This window comes from Branchiostoma lanceolatum, chromosome 1, assembly GCF_035083965.1.
Source record: "Branchiostoma lanceolatum isolate klBraLanc5 chromosome 1, klBraLanc5.hap2, whole genome shotgun sequence".
NCBI classification, from domain to species: domain Eukaryota; kingdom Metazoa; phylum Chordata; class Leptocardii; order Amphioxiformes; family Branchiostomatidae; genus Branchiostoma; species Branchiostoma lanceolatum.
In genome coordinates, this window is record NC_089722.1 from 11749163 (window position 1) to 11763606 (window position 14444).

Below are 14444 nucleotides of genomic sequence, written 5' to 3' on the forward strand. Positions count from 1 at the left end.
TTTTCTTATAGACTGAACAGCCCTTGAGTGACTTCCTCTGGCAGATTTTACTTCAAGTAAAGGGAAAAGACAATTCACACTCATAAACGTAGCCGAAACGCCAGCTTTTTTTAAAAGCTCTTGTTTCCTTTCTAAAAACCTTTCTAAAAGGTGTATGAAACCCTTCAAGATTGTTCAGTAAAATTGGAACAGACATCATTTCTGCGTGTAGTTCCACAATTAGTCAGTAGATGTCGCTTCTTCCTCCCCCGCTGCTTGAACTTTTGGCGGGCTTGACGTCACGACTAGCTGTCAATCACGCTGGCCCCGCCCCCAGGATACGGAACAACAAGTACACACGGCAGCGCGTTGCTGAGCTCCAGCAAAGGTCCGGGTTTTCCACGATGTGGCCTAATTAAAGCCGAGGTTCTGCGGTCAAAAGCGACAGGAAGGTTCTAGAGAAGTAAGATATTGCTGAGGAGTTGGTGTAGGGATCTCAGGCGTCTGAAAGGTGAGTTTTTAGCGATATGAAAACTTGGTAGATCGGCTGAGTTGTGTTGTACAGCATGGGGCCGCCTCTTCCGGTTTGAAGGGGGAGGGGGGCATGTTAGCAACGTTATGGAAACTTTCGTTTTTCTTACAACGAAATCAACTGTCTATATATTTTTCTAGTGGTGTACAATTTTATAGACCTAAGTATTCGTTGAATATAGAAAAATCGACAAAAACTCTGCTAAATTGGATTTTAACAGTATTCACCTGAAGAATTCTTCCCAAGAACTTGAAGAAGTTCTGTCTTAGCTAGGAGGATAAACATATACTAACCTTTGTCTAAGATATCATCTCCAAGTTGATTTTTATCTTAAAGGATCCCAAAGCAATTTCAGAATGATAAAACTGGAAATATTCTGGATATAGCAATCTGTATGATATCAATATTTACTTGCTAAACAATAGCACATAGACATACGTTTCTATCATGGTTTCATACTTTAGACACAGAACTAGAAACATGCCGCACGAGGAGTCCTTTATATATTGTGACAAGGAGGTTCTTGATTAAACCTCCTTGATTGTGACCACCAAAAAATCAATGCTCAGATTTTAAATGAGTTCTCACCACACAACGACATCGCATCTTTGCTCCATGAAGGTCGATATGCAATTGGGATATTGTTATTCAAACTTAGGCCACACCAACTTAATCTTATGGATGACATCCGCGCGCGCATTGATTTTCGCCTGTTGTAAAAAAAAAAATAAAAAAAAATCACCTCCTCCTAGGCTACACAGAACTCCGGAACTTGCCGACTTTTGCAACAATGAGAGACATGGGAAAGGAATTGAGGGATTGGCAGAGGGTTTGTGAGCGTAAACCATGGAATGCTTGATATGGAGTTCAATGCCATGTATGTTGAAACTGCCCTTATGGGTGTATATGAGTATTCTCATCATAGTCATATATCATCCACAGTCCTTGGAGCCAAATACCTTCTAATAGTCTGCTATGATGAACAAGACAACCTACATGTACTCTCCAAGCAGAGGAGTGGGTCCGGCAGGTTTTTGGCGTGTTTTTAGGCGTTTTTGTCGGGCTTTCTACTTTGTCATGGTATTTTCGTCTCTGTCCGGCAGGTTTTTGGCGTGTTTTTAGGCGTTTTTGTCGGGCTTTCTACTTTGTCATGGTATTTTTGTCTCTATTTATAGATGTATTAGATATACATTAGATATATTAGATATTTATAGATATATATTTTTGTCTCTATTTATAGAGACGAAAATACCATGACAAAGTAGAAAGCCCGACAAAAACGCCTAAAAACACGCCAAAAACCTGCCGGACCCACTCCTCTGCTTGGAGAGTACCTACATGTATCTCCTACAAATAAACTGTGTTCTGTGGTTCAAATCGCAATACCAGCTTTGTTCTAGTAGCCCTGTGGTTTAGCAGCATTTTTTTTTGCAGGATTTTTCTTTTTTTCGCCCGCGCGCATTAGTTTTGGGGTCTCCAGAGGATGTCATCCATAAAATCAAGTTGGTGTGGCCTTACTATGTAAAGAAAGGGCTAGAAAATTGAATTCGAAAATCTGACTTCCAGTGTGCTGAAATCGCTTTGGGCTCCTTTAAGAAATGGCAGTATTCCAAACGTCTCTTACTATCTTTCATGCCATATGTTAATGCGAAGTTTTCAAACGGTCAACGGAGTTGAAAGCATTACGTTTGATAAAATAATATTCATAGCCTTGTAGTCTGATTTTTGCCATTTATTGCTGTTGATGTAATTTTGCCCATGGGAAAATCAGCATTATATTTAAAAAATCTTTAAAGAGGTACATTTATCCGTTTGATATTTGATTACTCCCAAAGGACCAACCTGAGTACTTACAAACAGGGATCTATACTAGGTACAGGGCATTATCTACAATTAAATAGATACCTTACTTCAAGTTGTCTACATGATTGTGTATCTGAATCTGAATTACATGAGTAATACTGTAAACAGAGACATGTCATAAAACAGATCAGTTCATTACTTGGAGTTAGGAAGAACTGATACTTTGAGCCACCGTTTACATAGCAAGAATCTAAACGTTCTGGATTCGAATCCCTGGCAGGCCCCAGTGTTTTGCCCAAGGGAAAGGCACGTTCTGCTTTGCTGTTTGGTATCTATCTGAGGGTGAGCATTCAAAATCAAATCATGAGTCGAGTCGTGTTCCACAGTCTAAGACGACCCTCGGTGTTACTTGACTCTGGTTACCAGGATTAAGCCTACCTGTTCTCTTCTAAAAGGTGTGGTCTTTCCTTACACACGGAGGCTGTGTATGTAGGATTAGTGAAGATCAGGGCCTTTGTGAGACACGAAATGTACACATGCTCTGTAATTATAAATACTGTGGGCAAGAAGGGAAGTAAAATACGTGTCATGACACAATGCCACCGAAAAGTCAAATGTCATCTCCATTCATCTCAAAAGATGTAATAATATAGTAAACACTGTGAAAAAGCTTTCAGTTTTATGACTAAATTGTCAACTGATGATCTGGGGATTTTTTGCCTATCAACTGAGCTCCCTTTTTTCCCAAATTATCCTCTTTAGTCTTTATTTCTTTTTTTCTTTGGCATCTCTGGCAATGTAGGTCATTTTGAGGTGGGACTGCAAATATATTGAACCTCAACCTTCAAGTCTTTTGTTGGCCACCTGCCACAGGTAATTCATACTGGCAGATAGTAACCCACTGCCATCAATCACATCTGACAAGACCCATGCCATTCATTACTTTTACCCCCCTGGAGTCACATGTATGCAACAATGTGAACAAGCCCTCTGAGAGGTGGCCCAGAAAATCCAACAAACACACACACAATGAAATGATTGTCCTCTTTTTGCAAGAAACTACCACAACTGTTAAAAGACAATTAGTTTGCAATTGATTGCCAATTAAGATTAGCTTGGAATCCACCTGTGTCTAAGCCCCCCAAGTCTCTATCCAGGTACTACTAGTACTTTCATGTAACCATCCATCTACTTGAATGATCTTGGATAGGGACCAGTGAGCTATACTAGCAACGGATATGTACTAGGTAGATACTTGGCCAAGGCATCATTGTTTCCTCCAAGAGACTGACATGTTGCAGTTGAAAATGAAGCTGCTAGAGGGATTATTTCAGCATTTGATCTCTTCCTTAATAAAGACAAGGAAACTGGAAACCTTAAGATCCGAAATTCCACTTGAGACTTTTCTTCATTATCCTGTCAAGAAGCTCACATATGCAGAAGCAGGTCTGTCTTCAGCTTCAAATTTTTCCCACTCCTTGTTTGCAAGCCCACATTTTAATATTTCATCAATTCCTGTCATGTCATGAAGTTCACATTTTAACATAAGTCCCTTTCATACATCATTGAACAAGTACATGTACTTGCAGTTATTTAAATTGACCAGGACAATTAGTACAGGTAAATGCATTAATCTTGTAGAATAGGTAAGTTGACTTCAAAGAAAGACGGAAGTCTTCGTTTTATTTTGAAAGCCAACAACACTTCTTTACATAATGCCACTGTTGTAACAGGAGCCTTTGGTAACGTTTCAAATACTAGTACCTCAACTGGTCTTAATAAGTTAATACCTATCAATGGGTCACAGTCAAAAGCTTTTAAAAATGACTTTGTTTACTGACCATATCAAATATAATTGCAGTGGGCACATTGGGTAAACAGTGTATCTGATAATAAGTGAACGTATCTATTCTACAAATGGTGACCGGATAACAGACATTGTTTAAGAACGGTGGTTCTTTCTCTTCTTTTGAAGTTATTTTTGTGTGAGGATAAGTGAGTTACTTACAGTCCCAGTCCTGAAAATAAGGCCCGTATTCAGTCGGGCTTAGAATGTTTAGTGGTACAAATTTGTTGCCTTGGTGACAGGTTATTAAAATGCCATTCTAGTAATGGAAAAAGCTCGTTATTCTGTAATCTAATTACTCACAGTAATTTCAATTAGACTCCTGGCCGTGTTGGTTATTATCATAATGTACATATAATGTGTGTGTACATTCGTTATTTATAGCGTCAAATGTTTTGGTAGCTCTGTAAGGAACTGTGTGCTACAGAAAGGCTCTGCAGAATGTTTAAGAACAACATTGAGGAGCCGTTTGTTTTTAATGAACCATTCATTGTCTCAACTTTGCTTGTTTCAAATTACATGGAAAATTTTCAGTTCTAAGGTTTACTCATCAATATGTTAATGTACCTTAAAAAGGCTTGAGGATGTCTTTTTTTTTTACAAAAGCCATAGATGTAACCAAGCAACCTGGACTTAGACACAATGAGAAAGATGCTTAGATGCAACAAGGAGTAAGATGCATATGTTTTGTACAAAACTGATTTTGAAAGACATTTTTTTAATGAAATAGAAACATGCAATTAGATATACATTGCATATCTGGTTTTCATTTTGGTGATTGTCAAGACAGGTACTTCAGACTGATCAGAGTACATGTAGTCTATATTCTTCAGGTGTGACAACGTGTGACAATGCACGTAGAAAATTACTGTTTACCCGTAACCCCTGACAACCCTGGAAGCCGTCAGCGTGAAATGTAATAATTTGGGTGTTTGCCACGTCTAGGCATACAACATGCCGTGGTCTCTGTGCCAGATCTTTCTTATCAGCCTTCCAGTCTAAAACACAAACAGAACAGGTGGTTTTTATCTGAAGTCCGAAACTCCATTTAGAGTCCTACATTTTTGACAAGTTTTCTGAAGATGGTAGACAAAAGCTGGAAGGTCCCTGTCTAATTTGGCAACAGATTTGCGGGATTTTTTCCCTTTGTTACATGCTTAAATGTTTCTTTTTCTGTACATTGTTTGGCCTTATCTATGATATAATGGATTGTGAAGGGCACTTTCTCATGGTTTAGTCTGTATTACTACTGTATGTACAGACTAACATGTTCCTTCCTCGTTAGCAGGAAATTAGAGCTAATTACAAGCTGTATATGATGTTGGCTTGTTGCTGTGGTTTTGCTGATTGTAGTTGGGGTTAGGACTTACAGGAATTTGGACAGAGCTAGATCACCTGTAATGAAGAATGCAATTTTTGTAAAGACCAGTCCCCAGCCAAATACCAGTTGTGCTTGCAAACAAGAGTGTTTTGTTAATGCCAATGAACATATATGTGGAAAATTAGACTGTAAAAATCATGAGTACAGATCAAAATTTCTTAGTATCATAGGATGCTTATGTTTGACCAAAAAAGGCCACTGAAATCCGCCAGCCACCCAGATTGTCTGCACAGGAGGCTTAAGTGAAGTCTCTCATACACTGAAAAAAGATGATGCACAAATCAATTCAAAACTAATAATATTTATTGTTGTTATTTTCCCAGAGCTAGTGTTGAACCATGAGTGAGACGGTGACGGTCACAGAGACCCAGTCGGTGCCAGCCACGAAAGCCGACGACGTTGACGACTTCGAGAAAGAGCTGGACTGGCTGATAGAGGAGGACGAGAAGAAGGTGAGTCTTATGATTAAGTTTTCGGTGTCATGTCTTAAGCCTGAACGTCTTTAAAAACTGAAATATAATCTTCAGCACATACATGTATGTTCAAACCTTTACTAGTGTCCACCTCTACATAAGGACTTTTTAGTGGTCCCTTAGATAATTTTTCCCAGTGACGCAAGCATTAACAATCCTGTATCTTGTGACTACCTGTCCACACAGACCAGATTTTATCCAGCCCCTAGTGGTCTTCTTGGACAGATTTGACTGTATGTGTAACAACACAGATTAATGTAAATGGTACATGTACATTTTTATAAACAACGATTTATATAATATAAGCACCTGTACGAAATACATGTATTTGTACCTGCAGTTGGTCTAAACAGATCCAAACACACCTGTTACATTGACAACGTACCTGTGTGATACAGGTATGTCATACCTTGGTCCCTGAGGGTTACCTCGGCTGCTGTGGCCTCTGTATTACAAAATAAACTTTGCAAGAGGTTGATTTATTGTTAGTAGAAGTCTTGGGGATTTTTTGGCACAAAGCACTGCTTACTATAATAGGTAATGAGTCAATGTTGGCATGGCACACATGCTTAACTACTGCAAAAGTACTTCGTGTGTGGATGTATGTTTGGAAACAAACTGTGGTTAACATAAATTCTTCAGCGGTTAGGCCATTCAAACATGATTTTTACAGACCAGGTAACATTCACATCGCCCATGACTCATAACGCTGCCCACACCCCGCTGACGCACGCACCTAAAACGAGAGAAGAGTAACTAGATTAGAGCCAGTCATCTAATTGCAGGAAGGGAATTATGTTATCAAATATTTATGTATCTTATTGTAACTCTGAAATGTTTCCATAAGATTATTTCCTTGTATAAGAATTTGTGAGATGCTAAGAATTAATACTTTCGATAACCTTTGAAACGTGAAAAAAATAATAACAAATTTTACATTAAACCCCTTCGTTGTCCACTGTAGTATTTAGATTGATGTGCCAGAAAAATTAATAGTAGGCAGTCACACAAAACACATTCTTCCTACATCAAAGGAGCTACAACACAAGAATTACTGATATGAATTATATATCAGGTCCCAAATCCCAAGATAGCCCCTCTTCTATAGTGTTAGTGTTCGGGCGATGAATGGTGGACAATTTTATTGTACGGAACATCAATACAGGTAGATTCGCTCGGCGAAGTGTGGCTAATGTAGGTCGGTGACCTGTGTTCCTGTGGTGATGCAATCATACGATATGCAGAGGGCTTAAATCCCCCTGTCAATCCAGTTACAAGCCTGTTGTGTAATTACATTTTCAACATGTCTGTTGCTTGGATTTTAAACATGACAACTCTAAAAGTCATGAATGAGTTCTTACATTTTTTCTGGTATGAGTAAGCCCTGTGCTTACAAAAACATGATCAAATTTGGAAGGAAAACTACAAACATTATTGACAGAGATAATGATTGAGAAAAGCTAGTACAAAAACAGCAAGGCCAATAGAATTGAGAAAACAGCATGTACGGACTACACCCATTTCAAATTGCCAGCCCTTTTATTCATAGAACAACTAGAAGTTACACAATCATGACATACATGGTTTTGTGTTACATCATTGTAGGACTACCTGCATAGCAACTTAGCAACTATATAGTAAACATCATCATGTCTTGAAAGAAACAGCTTTTTTTTTATGAATGGCAATAATTTTTCTTTGATTATTCTATCATGGTCTATGGACAGCCATATTATTTCTTGAACTGCTTATAACTGAGATCCCTATAGCCTTAAACTTGTACAATCTTGTCATTGAAATGTATGAATTGGAATTCAGACACAGTCTTTTTTCCTTTTTCAGGATGACAACAAAGAGACATCAGAGGAAGAGGTGTCCGAAGACAAGATCGACAAAGAACTTGAAGAAAATGAGAAAGAAGACCAGAAAGAGCCTGAGAAGCCAGAGGAGAAACCCGAGGAAGAGCATGCGGAAACTTCCTCGGGTGACAAGGACGAGGGCGATGACTACGCCATCACAGACGAGCAGCGGGCGGCAGCGCTGGCGCTCCAGCAGATGCGAGACTCTCTTGAGTTTGGCGAAGACGACACTCTGATGGACGGAGATCCTCCCGAGTACAATGTTAAGGAGCGACTGAAGGAACTGAACGAGGAGCTGGCCAAAGAGCCTCTTGTAGAAGAAGAAAGCAGAGAAAGGAAAGTGATGTTTAAAGAAAATTTAGTCGAGTTAGAGGTCCCGCCACCAGACTACAGCGATGATGAACCCGACGGAACCGCAAAAACAGACTCAACAGAGAATGTCACGGAGGAGGTTAAGGACAAATTGACTCTGAGCGAATCAGAACCAAGCAGCGCGGACAACAATGAGGAAGCAAACACGGCAGACGAGGGTGGGAAGGGGGTGGAGAATGGGGATGGGGAAAGGGTGTTGGTGGAGCGGGATGGGAAATTCGAACTCGTTCCCGTTTCCGAACTACAGGGGGAGGAAGAGATGATGCAGCAGTCAGCTGCGCCTGTTGCTGCCTCCACCGAGGATAATGAAACAACAGAAGACAATGACAACACAGACGAGACGGACAATGACAGCTCTTCCATGAAAAGGTCGCAGGGGACAGGCGTGGAGACGAACGAGCTGTTGCCACGTCCACCGGACAAGCCACGCCCATCAACAGCGGCCGGCGTATCCAGGCGACCAGCGAAGGTATCTACCCCACAAAGGGCACAGTCTGCGTCATACGCACGGGAGGAGTACGCGAGGAAAAGTTCCCCGTACGGGCTGTCGGACACGCAGAAGAAACTGATGAAGGAACGACAGAAGGCGATCGCAGAGAGGAAGAGATTGGAGGAGGAGCGGATGAAAGAGGAGGAACAGAGACGGAGGGAGGATGCGGAGGGAGCTTTCCAGGTGAGCCTAGCTGGGTTTGGGTTTCATTTGTCAGTGTATACTTATGTAGTTTACCAAGCCTAATTGGTTAATCTGAGATTATGGTTAATATATTTTTCTAGTAGTATATGAATTGAGGTCACCCAGTGAGTTTTTCTCACTTTCATTACAAATGGAAATACTGTACATACATTTACTTTCACTGGGACAAAATTTTGAGGGAGGAAGGGAAAGAGATTTTTGCAGTTTGCTGTTGAAACAATTCTGTAGTACAATAATACAATAGAATTCATTTGCAGCATCATAATTTTGCAGTGGAGAGGTCACCACCATATTAGATAATGTGAAAATCGATGAAATTCTTGTTAAAAAGGTGAGGGAAGAAGGGTGAGGAAGTCTCTGGAAAGCAAAATAATTTTCTGGCAGTGTTGTATGTTTGGCTTTATGTTGCCATGGTAACGACCTTTCTATGTTGTCCTGGCAAGTAAATGTCATCTAGAGGTTTGCAAGGAAGGTAAAACAAACGGTGACAGACTATTTTTGGAACCTGCTTTGATCGGTGATATGTTCAATTCGTTACCACTATGTACATTGTGTAGAGATATTGTTTTTGTAGCGAATATTGGGCAAACACTGACGTTTGCTTGCTACATGTGTACAAAATGCCTGTAAATTAATGTTGGTTGTTTTGTTTTTTGTATTGTGTGTGTATATGTCTGTGTGTGTGTGTGTGTATATGTCTGTGTGTGTGTGTGTGTGTGTGTATCTGTGTCTGTGTGTGTATCAGCTTGTGTGTGTATCAGCTTGTGTGTGTCAGTTAATATAACTACCCCAGACTGAGTATAGGGTTGAAGTCTGCTATCTCTGATTGCCTTGTTGGTTTATTTCTTTATCTATTTATTTCTACCTCAGGCATGGTTGGCTCAGAAGAGAGACCAGCACCGTCGAGAGAGGGAGGACCTCCGCAGGAAGAAACAGCTGGAACAGGCTGACCAGGTGAGGCGTGGTGGGAGTGATGAGAACCTTTAACCTTCTCCCTGCTGGGGTAGCCTTTTGGCACTATTGTGTAGGATAGAGGTTAAACAGCAGGAAGAAGGTTAAAGTGGGTATCTAACTTAACTGTGCCAAATTGCGGCAAATTATTGCGGCAACAATTTTCCCCTTGCAGTCGCATTGACTGTACGGGTAAAATACTGGACCTTTACAAATCTCATATTGTCAGTTTCGGCTCCAAATTAGATATAAGATTACTTTTTTGGAAATCACAGTGTTGCCACTGACCAACGTGCAATGATTGAAATTCATCAAAAACAAACTTGCTGTGATTGCGCCGCTTTAAACGACTTCGCAAAATATCTTTCGCAGTTTGGCACAATCAGGCACCGTCCAGTGTGATACCTGCTTTAGGAAGAAGTATTTCATGCATCTTGTTCCTCCTATACTGCTGTGGTGGGGAAGATGATTTTCCCACAATTTAGGAATGTAAAAACAAATTAAAAGCTTTCCTTGTCCTCCTGCCTTGTGTGTCGTGGCTTTATCCCCCAAATTCATTTTCAAGAAATCTTGACAAATGAAAAACGTTGCATTTAATCCAAGTGATTTGCTTTCAAGGAATCTTGAAAATTATGAAAATCATTTTTAAAGATTGTCTTTCTCTGAAAAAAAAATGAACGTTTTCTAAATTGTGAGCAAATTTTATGCTGCTACAAAGCATCGCATAAGACTCATTGCAAAAGCAGGCCCCTTTGAAGCCAAGTATGGTTGAAATGAAGGTACAAATGTATAACTTTGTGCCAATGTTCACCTTGCATTAGCATGGTGTCGGCAGGGATGGAAAGCTGTCTGTCCCACCTGGTGGTTTGGAGGAAACAGATGAGGTATAGATGATTTGCTAGTAAGAGTTTGTAATGTATTTAGTAGGTTCACTTTTGATGCCAGAATGAGTTGTTACTTTTAGGCCCATGTGAGATTGCTTTGACGAGCATGAGAACTCAAGAAGTTATACCTGGTAATTGATATTTGTTGTGTTTGCTACCGTTGAACTTGAAATCTATGACTGTCACAATAGACTCTGTAGTTGCTTTTTGTTATGCTGCTGTAGAACTGCTCTTGTCAGTAACTGATCACATAGAGAGGGGTGGCAAGGTGTATACCCTTGTGTCCTTTGGAAAGGCAGTTAACACTTAATCAATGTTTCCTTTCCTGACTGTGAAAATGACCTGGCTGTGTTTAAGGACAACCTCTCGGATAGAACGTAAAGCCAGAGGTCCTGTGTTTGAGGAGAGCCACACCTCCGGCACGTTAAAGACACACAACTCTTATCAAAAAGAGTAGGGTCCATCCCAGTGGGAGTGGATCAAGCCTTACAGTCAGGTCTCAACGCAGCTTGTACTTACTGTACAAAATTGGCTTGTTTTATGCAAAACAAGGAAACTTATAAACATGTTTTGGTTCCAGGATGATGAGGATCCTCAGGAGGCGTACCAGGAGTGGCTGAAGACAAAGAGAGAACAGAGAAAGAAGGAACGAGAGATAGAAGAACAGAGGAAAAGAGAGCAGGAGCAGGGATTTTACCTGAGAGCAAGAGAGGACTGCGATAAGGCTTATAAACAGTATGTATCCTTCCTCTTTGGGAACTCCTTTTCTTTACATGTTTGTTTTTGTGTATTTGCAACCAAAGAGGATGTCATCTGAAACATCACGCTTGTGTGGGTAGAAGGAGTATTTTTATGCAAATTCTAACCTTGGCTTACTATAATTGCATATTGTGGTGGATTACTCTAAGACACAGTTACATGTAAAAGGTCAATGGAAGCAATTGCAGCAACGTCAATGTTGTGTATCCAAGCAGCGTTGCTAGGTGCTCCTCAGTTTACAAAACATGGCTTCTATAGCGAAGGGTACACGCCTCAGTGAATTCTTTATCTTGCACTTCAAAGTCTACGCTGTAAAAAGGGTGGGTTTATACGAGCAAGAATGGTTGGTGTGTCTTCAAAGGCAAGCTTTTTGAATATGCAAATGAATGCCTTTGTCACAGTCAATATAGCAGGCCTTCTTTAATGGGGGTTACAATGATGGCTCTGACCTTGAACCTGAAGGTCAAAAGGTGGTAACTGTTGTGAGGAAACGTGACTTTGTGGACAAGGGAACTTTCTATCTGCCTGTTGGAAGTCAGCCATGTGTAAACTTTTCAAACAAATCGGACTCGGAAAAGTTGTTGGAGTTGTCTTGGAAAAGTTGTTTTGGATGCCATTATTCTGTTGTTCTTTCAAATGTTAAGTCTCCTGTCATATACTGAGTTGATGGCATAGAAATATAAGAATTGGTGACTTGAAAGTTTCCTAAGACATCATCTTTACCTTAAATGTTTATTTCTGTTCCTCAGGTGGTTAAGAAGGAAGAATAAGGAGATCCAGCAAGAGCAGATGGCCACCAAGAAGAAGAAGAAGCGTCTGAAGTCTTCCGAACGCAAGTCCAGAAAATCTCAGGAGCTATCGCAGGCGATCAGACAGGCACAGGCCTTCAGATACGTGGATTACTATGGATATCGTTTCTAAGAGAGCGGGCACCCTTATGTTGTGCAACAGACAGCTACAGTGTATATAGCTAGACAGAACTAGTTTAACTAGTTTAAGAGCATTTTCAGTCAAAACTTCAAAACATTTTTTCATCTTTCTACAGTACACTGTAAAGTTATTCGAAAACTTTCCAACCATATCATCATTTTTAGAACAATGTATCATTCTGTGTTTTGACAAAGTACTTGACAAGTTCATGTACTTACATGTAGGTGTTTGACAATTTTTTGTAGTTGAACTACCATATGGATGAGAAAAAGAAAAGTTATATCAATAGATTCTGATACATTTAGAAAAAGTTTTTTTAAAGAAGCTGTGTTTTTAGTCTAAAAACTATGTCTGGAGGTTTATTCAAATTTGTATAAAATAGTACACACGTATGTTTTAATTTACTCCAGAATCTGTTCTTTGCTTATTTGACAACTCAGGTTTCTAATTTGTGGTGCATTTGTTTGTTACATAGCAGATTCTCCATTGTTACTTTTACTTTGTTCTTTTACTAAGTTGAAGTTTACCATGTAAACATTTTGGGGGGGGGGAGGCTGCTTAATAATATGTGTTAAACCAGGAGATCCATTGTGTGAATAGATGTACATGTACATGCTTTAAGGTTTATCTTAATTCAGTACCGTCCACCAAAGCAGAATGTACAGGATTGAGACATGCTAAAAGATCACCCATTCTCCTAGTAGATCATCCAAAGTCAGCTTATCAATTTATTGTTTTTTTGTCTTTGAATTTTTCTTTTGCTTGCCTGCCAATTCTGAACAAACTTTGTCTGATTGTAGCTCAGAACCAAAATGTATTGATTATTTAGTACACATTCTCAGTTCCAGTAAATAGCCTCATTGGGTTGGTAAGTCATTTGTAAGTTGAGTTTTTCTAACACAACCACAATTGATTTACAAAATGCTTACATGGCTGTTCATGTGATTGGTACACTGTACATGTAGAGACATAAGCCATATCTGTAAAATTACACATGATACTGGTCACTTTGATCCTAAAAAACTTTAAGGCTACTTTTCGAGAACAAAGATCTTTACAAACCATTCAGTATTGCCCTGAGGAAGGTGACAGATGGTCACCGGAACGTTGGCAGGTGAGGATGTTCTGGTTGTGTGTAAAGAACTTTGTTATCCAGTGATTTAACAACCTGATGAAACTATTCATAGATTCAAGCGAGTTTTCAGAGCATTGTATAGTGAACTACTTTCTAAGATTAACTGTAATATGTCCATTTCCTTATTGGCAGGGATAAACTTAATAAGCAACTAAGAACAAAACTGCCAAAGTTACTTATTATATAATAAGTAAGCTAATCTCCGGGTTTTCCTCTGAACAGTATTCCATTAGATTTTGACTTATTTTGCATTTATTGTTAGTGACAATAATCTTCTGTACTAGCATTATCATAAAAATTAGAAGCCAGCTAATGTTGATATCATTGTTCAGGTTACAATTTGATTGTAAATATGCTTGTACCTCAAATGTAATTTAGTGACTTTAGAGTTGTGCAATAGTCACTAGCAGTAGTAGTTGATTCTAATGTTGTGTGCAGATAGTTTGATTAACAAAGAGATATTGTTTTGTGATATACCAAGGCTGTTGTGTGCTTTCTTTGTAGTAGAAACGAGATATCAAAACAGGAAGTTCTGCTGCAGTACCGTTACAAGCTGCTAGGGGGCCCAAAATCTAATCATTTCTAGGTCTCATCAAGATCTACCTTCATACGAAATATCAATACAATCCACCCAGGCCTTCTCAAGGTATGCTGTTTGTCCACACACACACACACGCACGCTACTGAAAACATAACCTTCTTGGCAAAGGTAATGACTGTAGAGTCTAGTATTTACCAGTCTTACTTCTAGATGTCAATGTCATCAATCAAAACCTATGAAGCTAACCAAGAAGCCCTGAACTGGATGATTATCGGCAAAAGATATGATGACATCTGGATCACTAT

General features: G+C 39.5%; 1 protein-coding gene across 2 annotated transcripts; it reads left to right on the forward strand.

Moving 5' to 3' along the window:
- Positions 1–291: 291 nt before the first annotated feature.
- LOC136434528 (coiled-coil domain-containing protein 181-like) lies at positions 292–14072 on the forward strand. Of its 2 annotated transcripts, XM_066427399.1 has the most exons (7): positions 292–490; positions 5865–5993; positions 7857–8918; positions 9810–9893; positions 10712–10774; positions 11355–11509; positions 12283–14072. In XM_066427399.1, exons 2-7 carry the CDS (start codon positions 5880–5882, stop codon positions 12452–12454), a joined length of 1650 nt encoding a protein of 549 aa, XP_066283496.1. In that variant the 5' UTR covers positions 292–490; positions 5865–5879; the 3' UTR covers positions 12455–14072. The 2 variants fall into 2 exon arrangements, with proteins under 2 accessions (XP_066283496.1, XP_066283504.1); XM_066427407.1 differs by lacking the exon at positions 10712–10774 and having other exon boundaries at positions 293–490.
- The last annotated feature ends 372 nt before the right edge of the window (positions 14073–14444 follow it).

Coding starts and splice junctions, on each gene's coding strand:
- LOC136434528 (XM_066427399.1), top strand. CDS start 5,880: ATGAGTGAGACGGTGACGGTCACAGAGACCCAGTCGGTGCCAGCCACG. Junction 9,894..10,711: donor AGCTGGAACAGGCTGACCAG/GTGAGGCGTGGT, acceptor ACCTTGCATTAG/CATGGTGTCGGCAGGGATGG. Junction 11,510..12,282: donor TGCGATAAGGCTTATAAACA/GTATGTATCCTT, acceptor TCTGTTCCTCAG/GTGGTTAAGAAGGAAGAATA.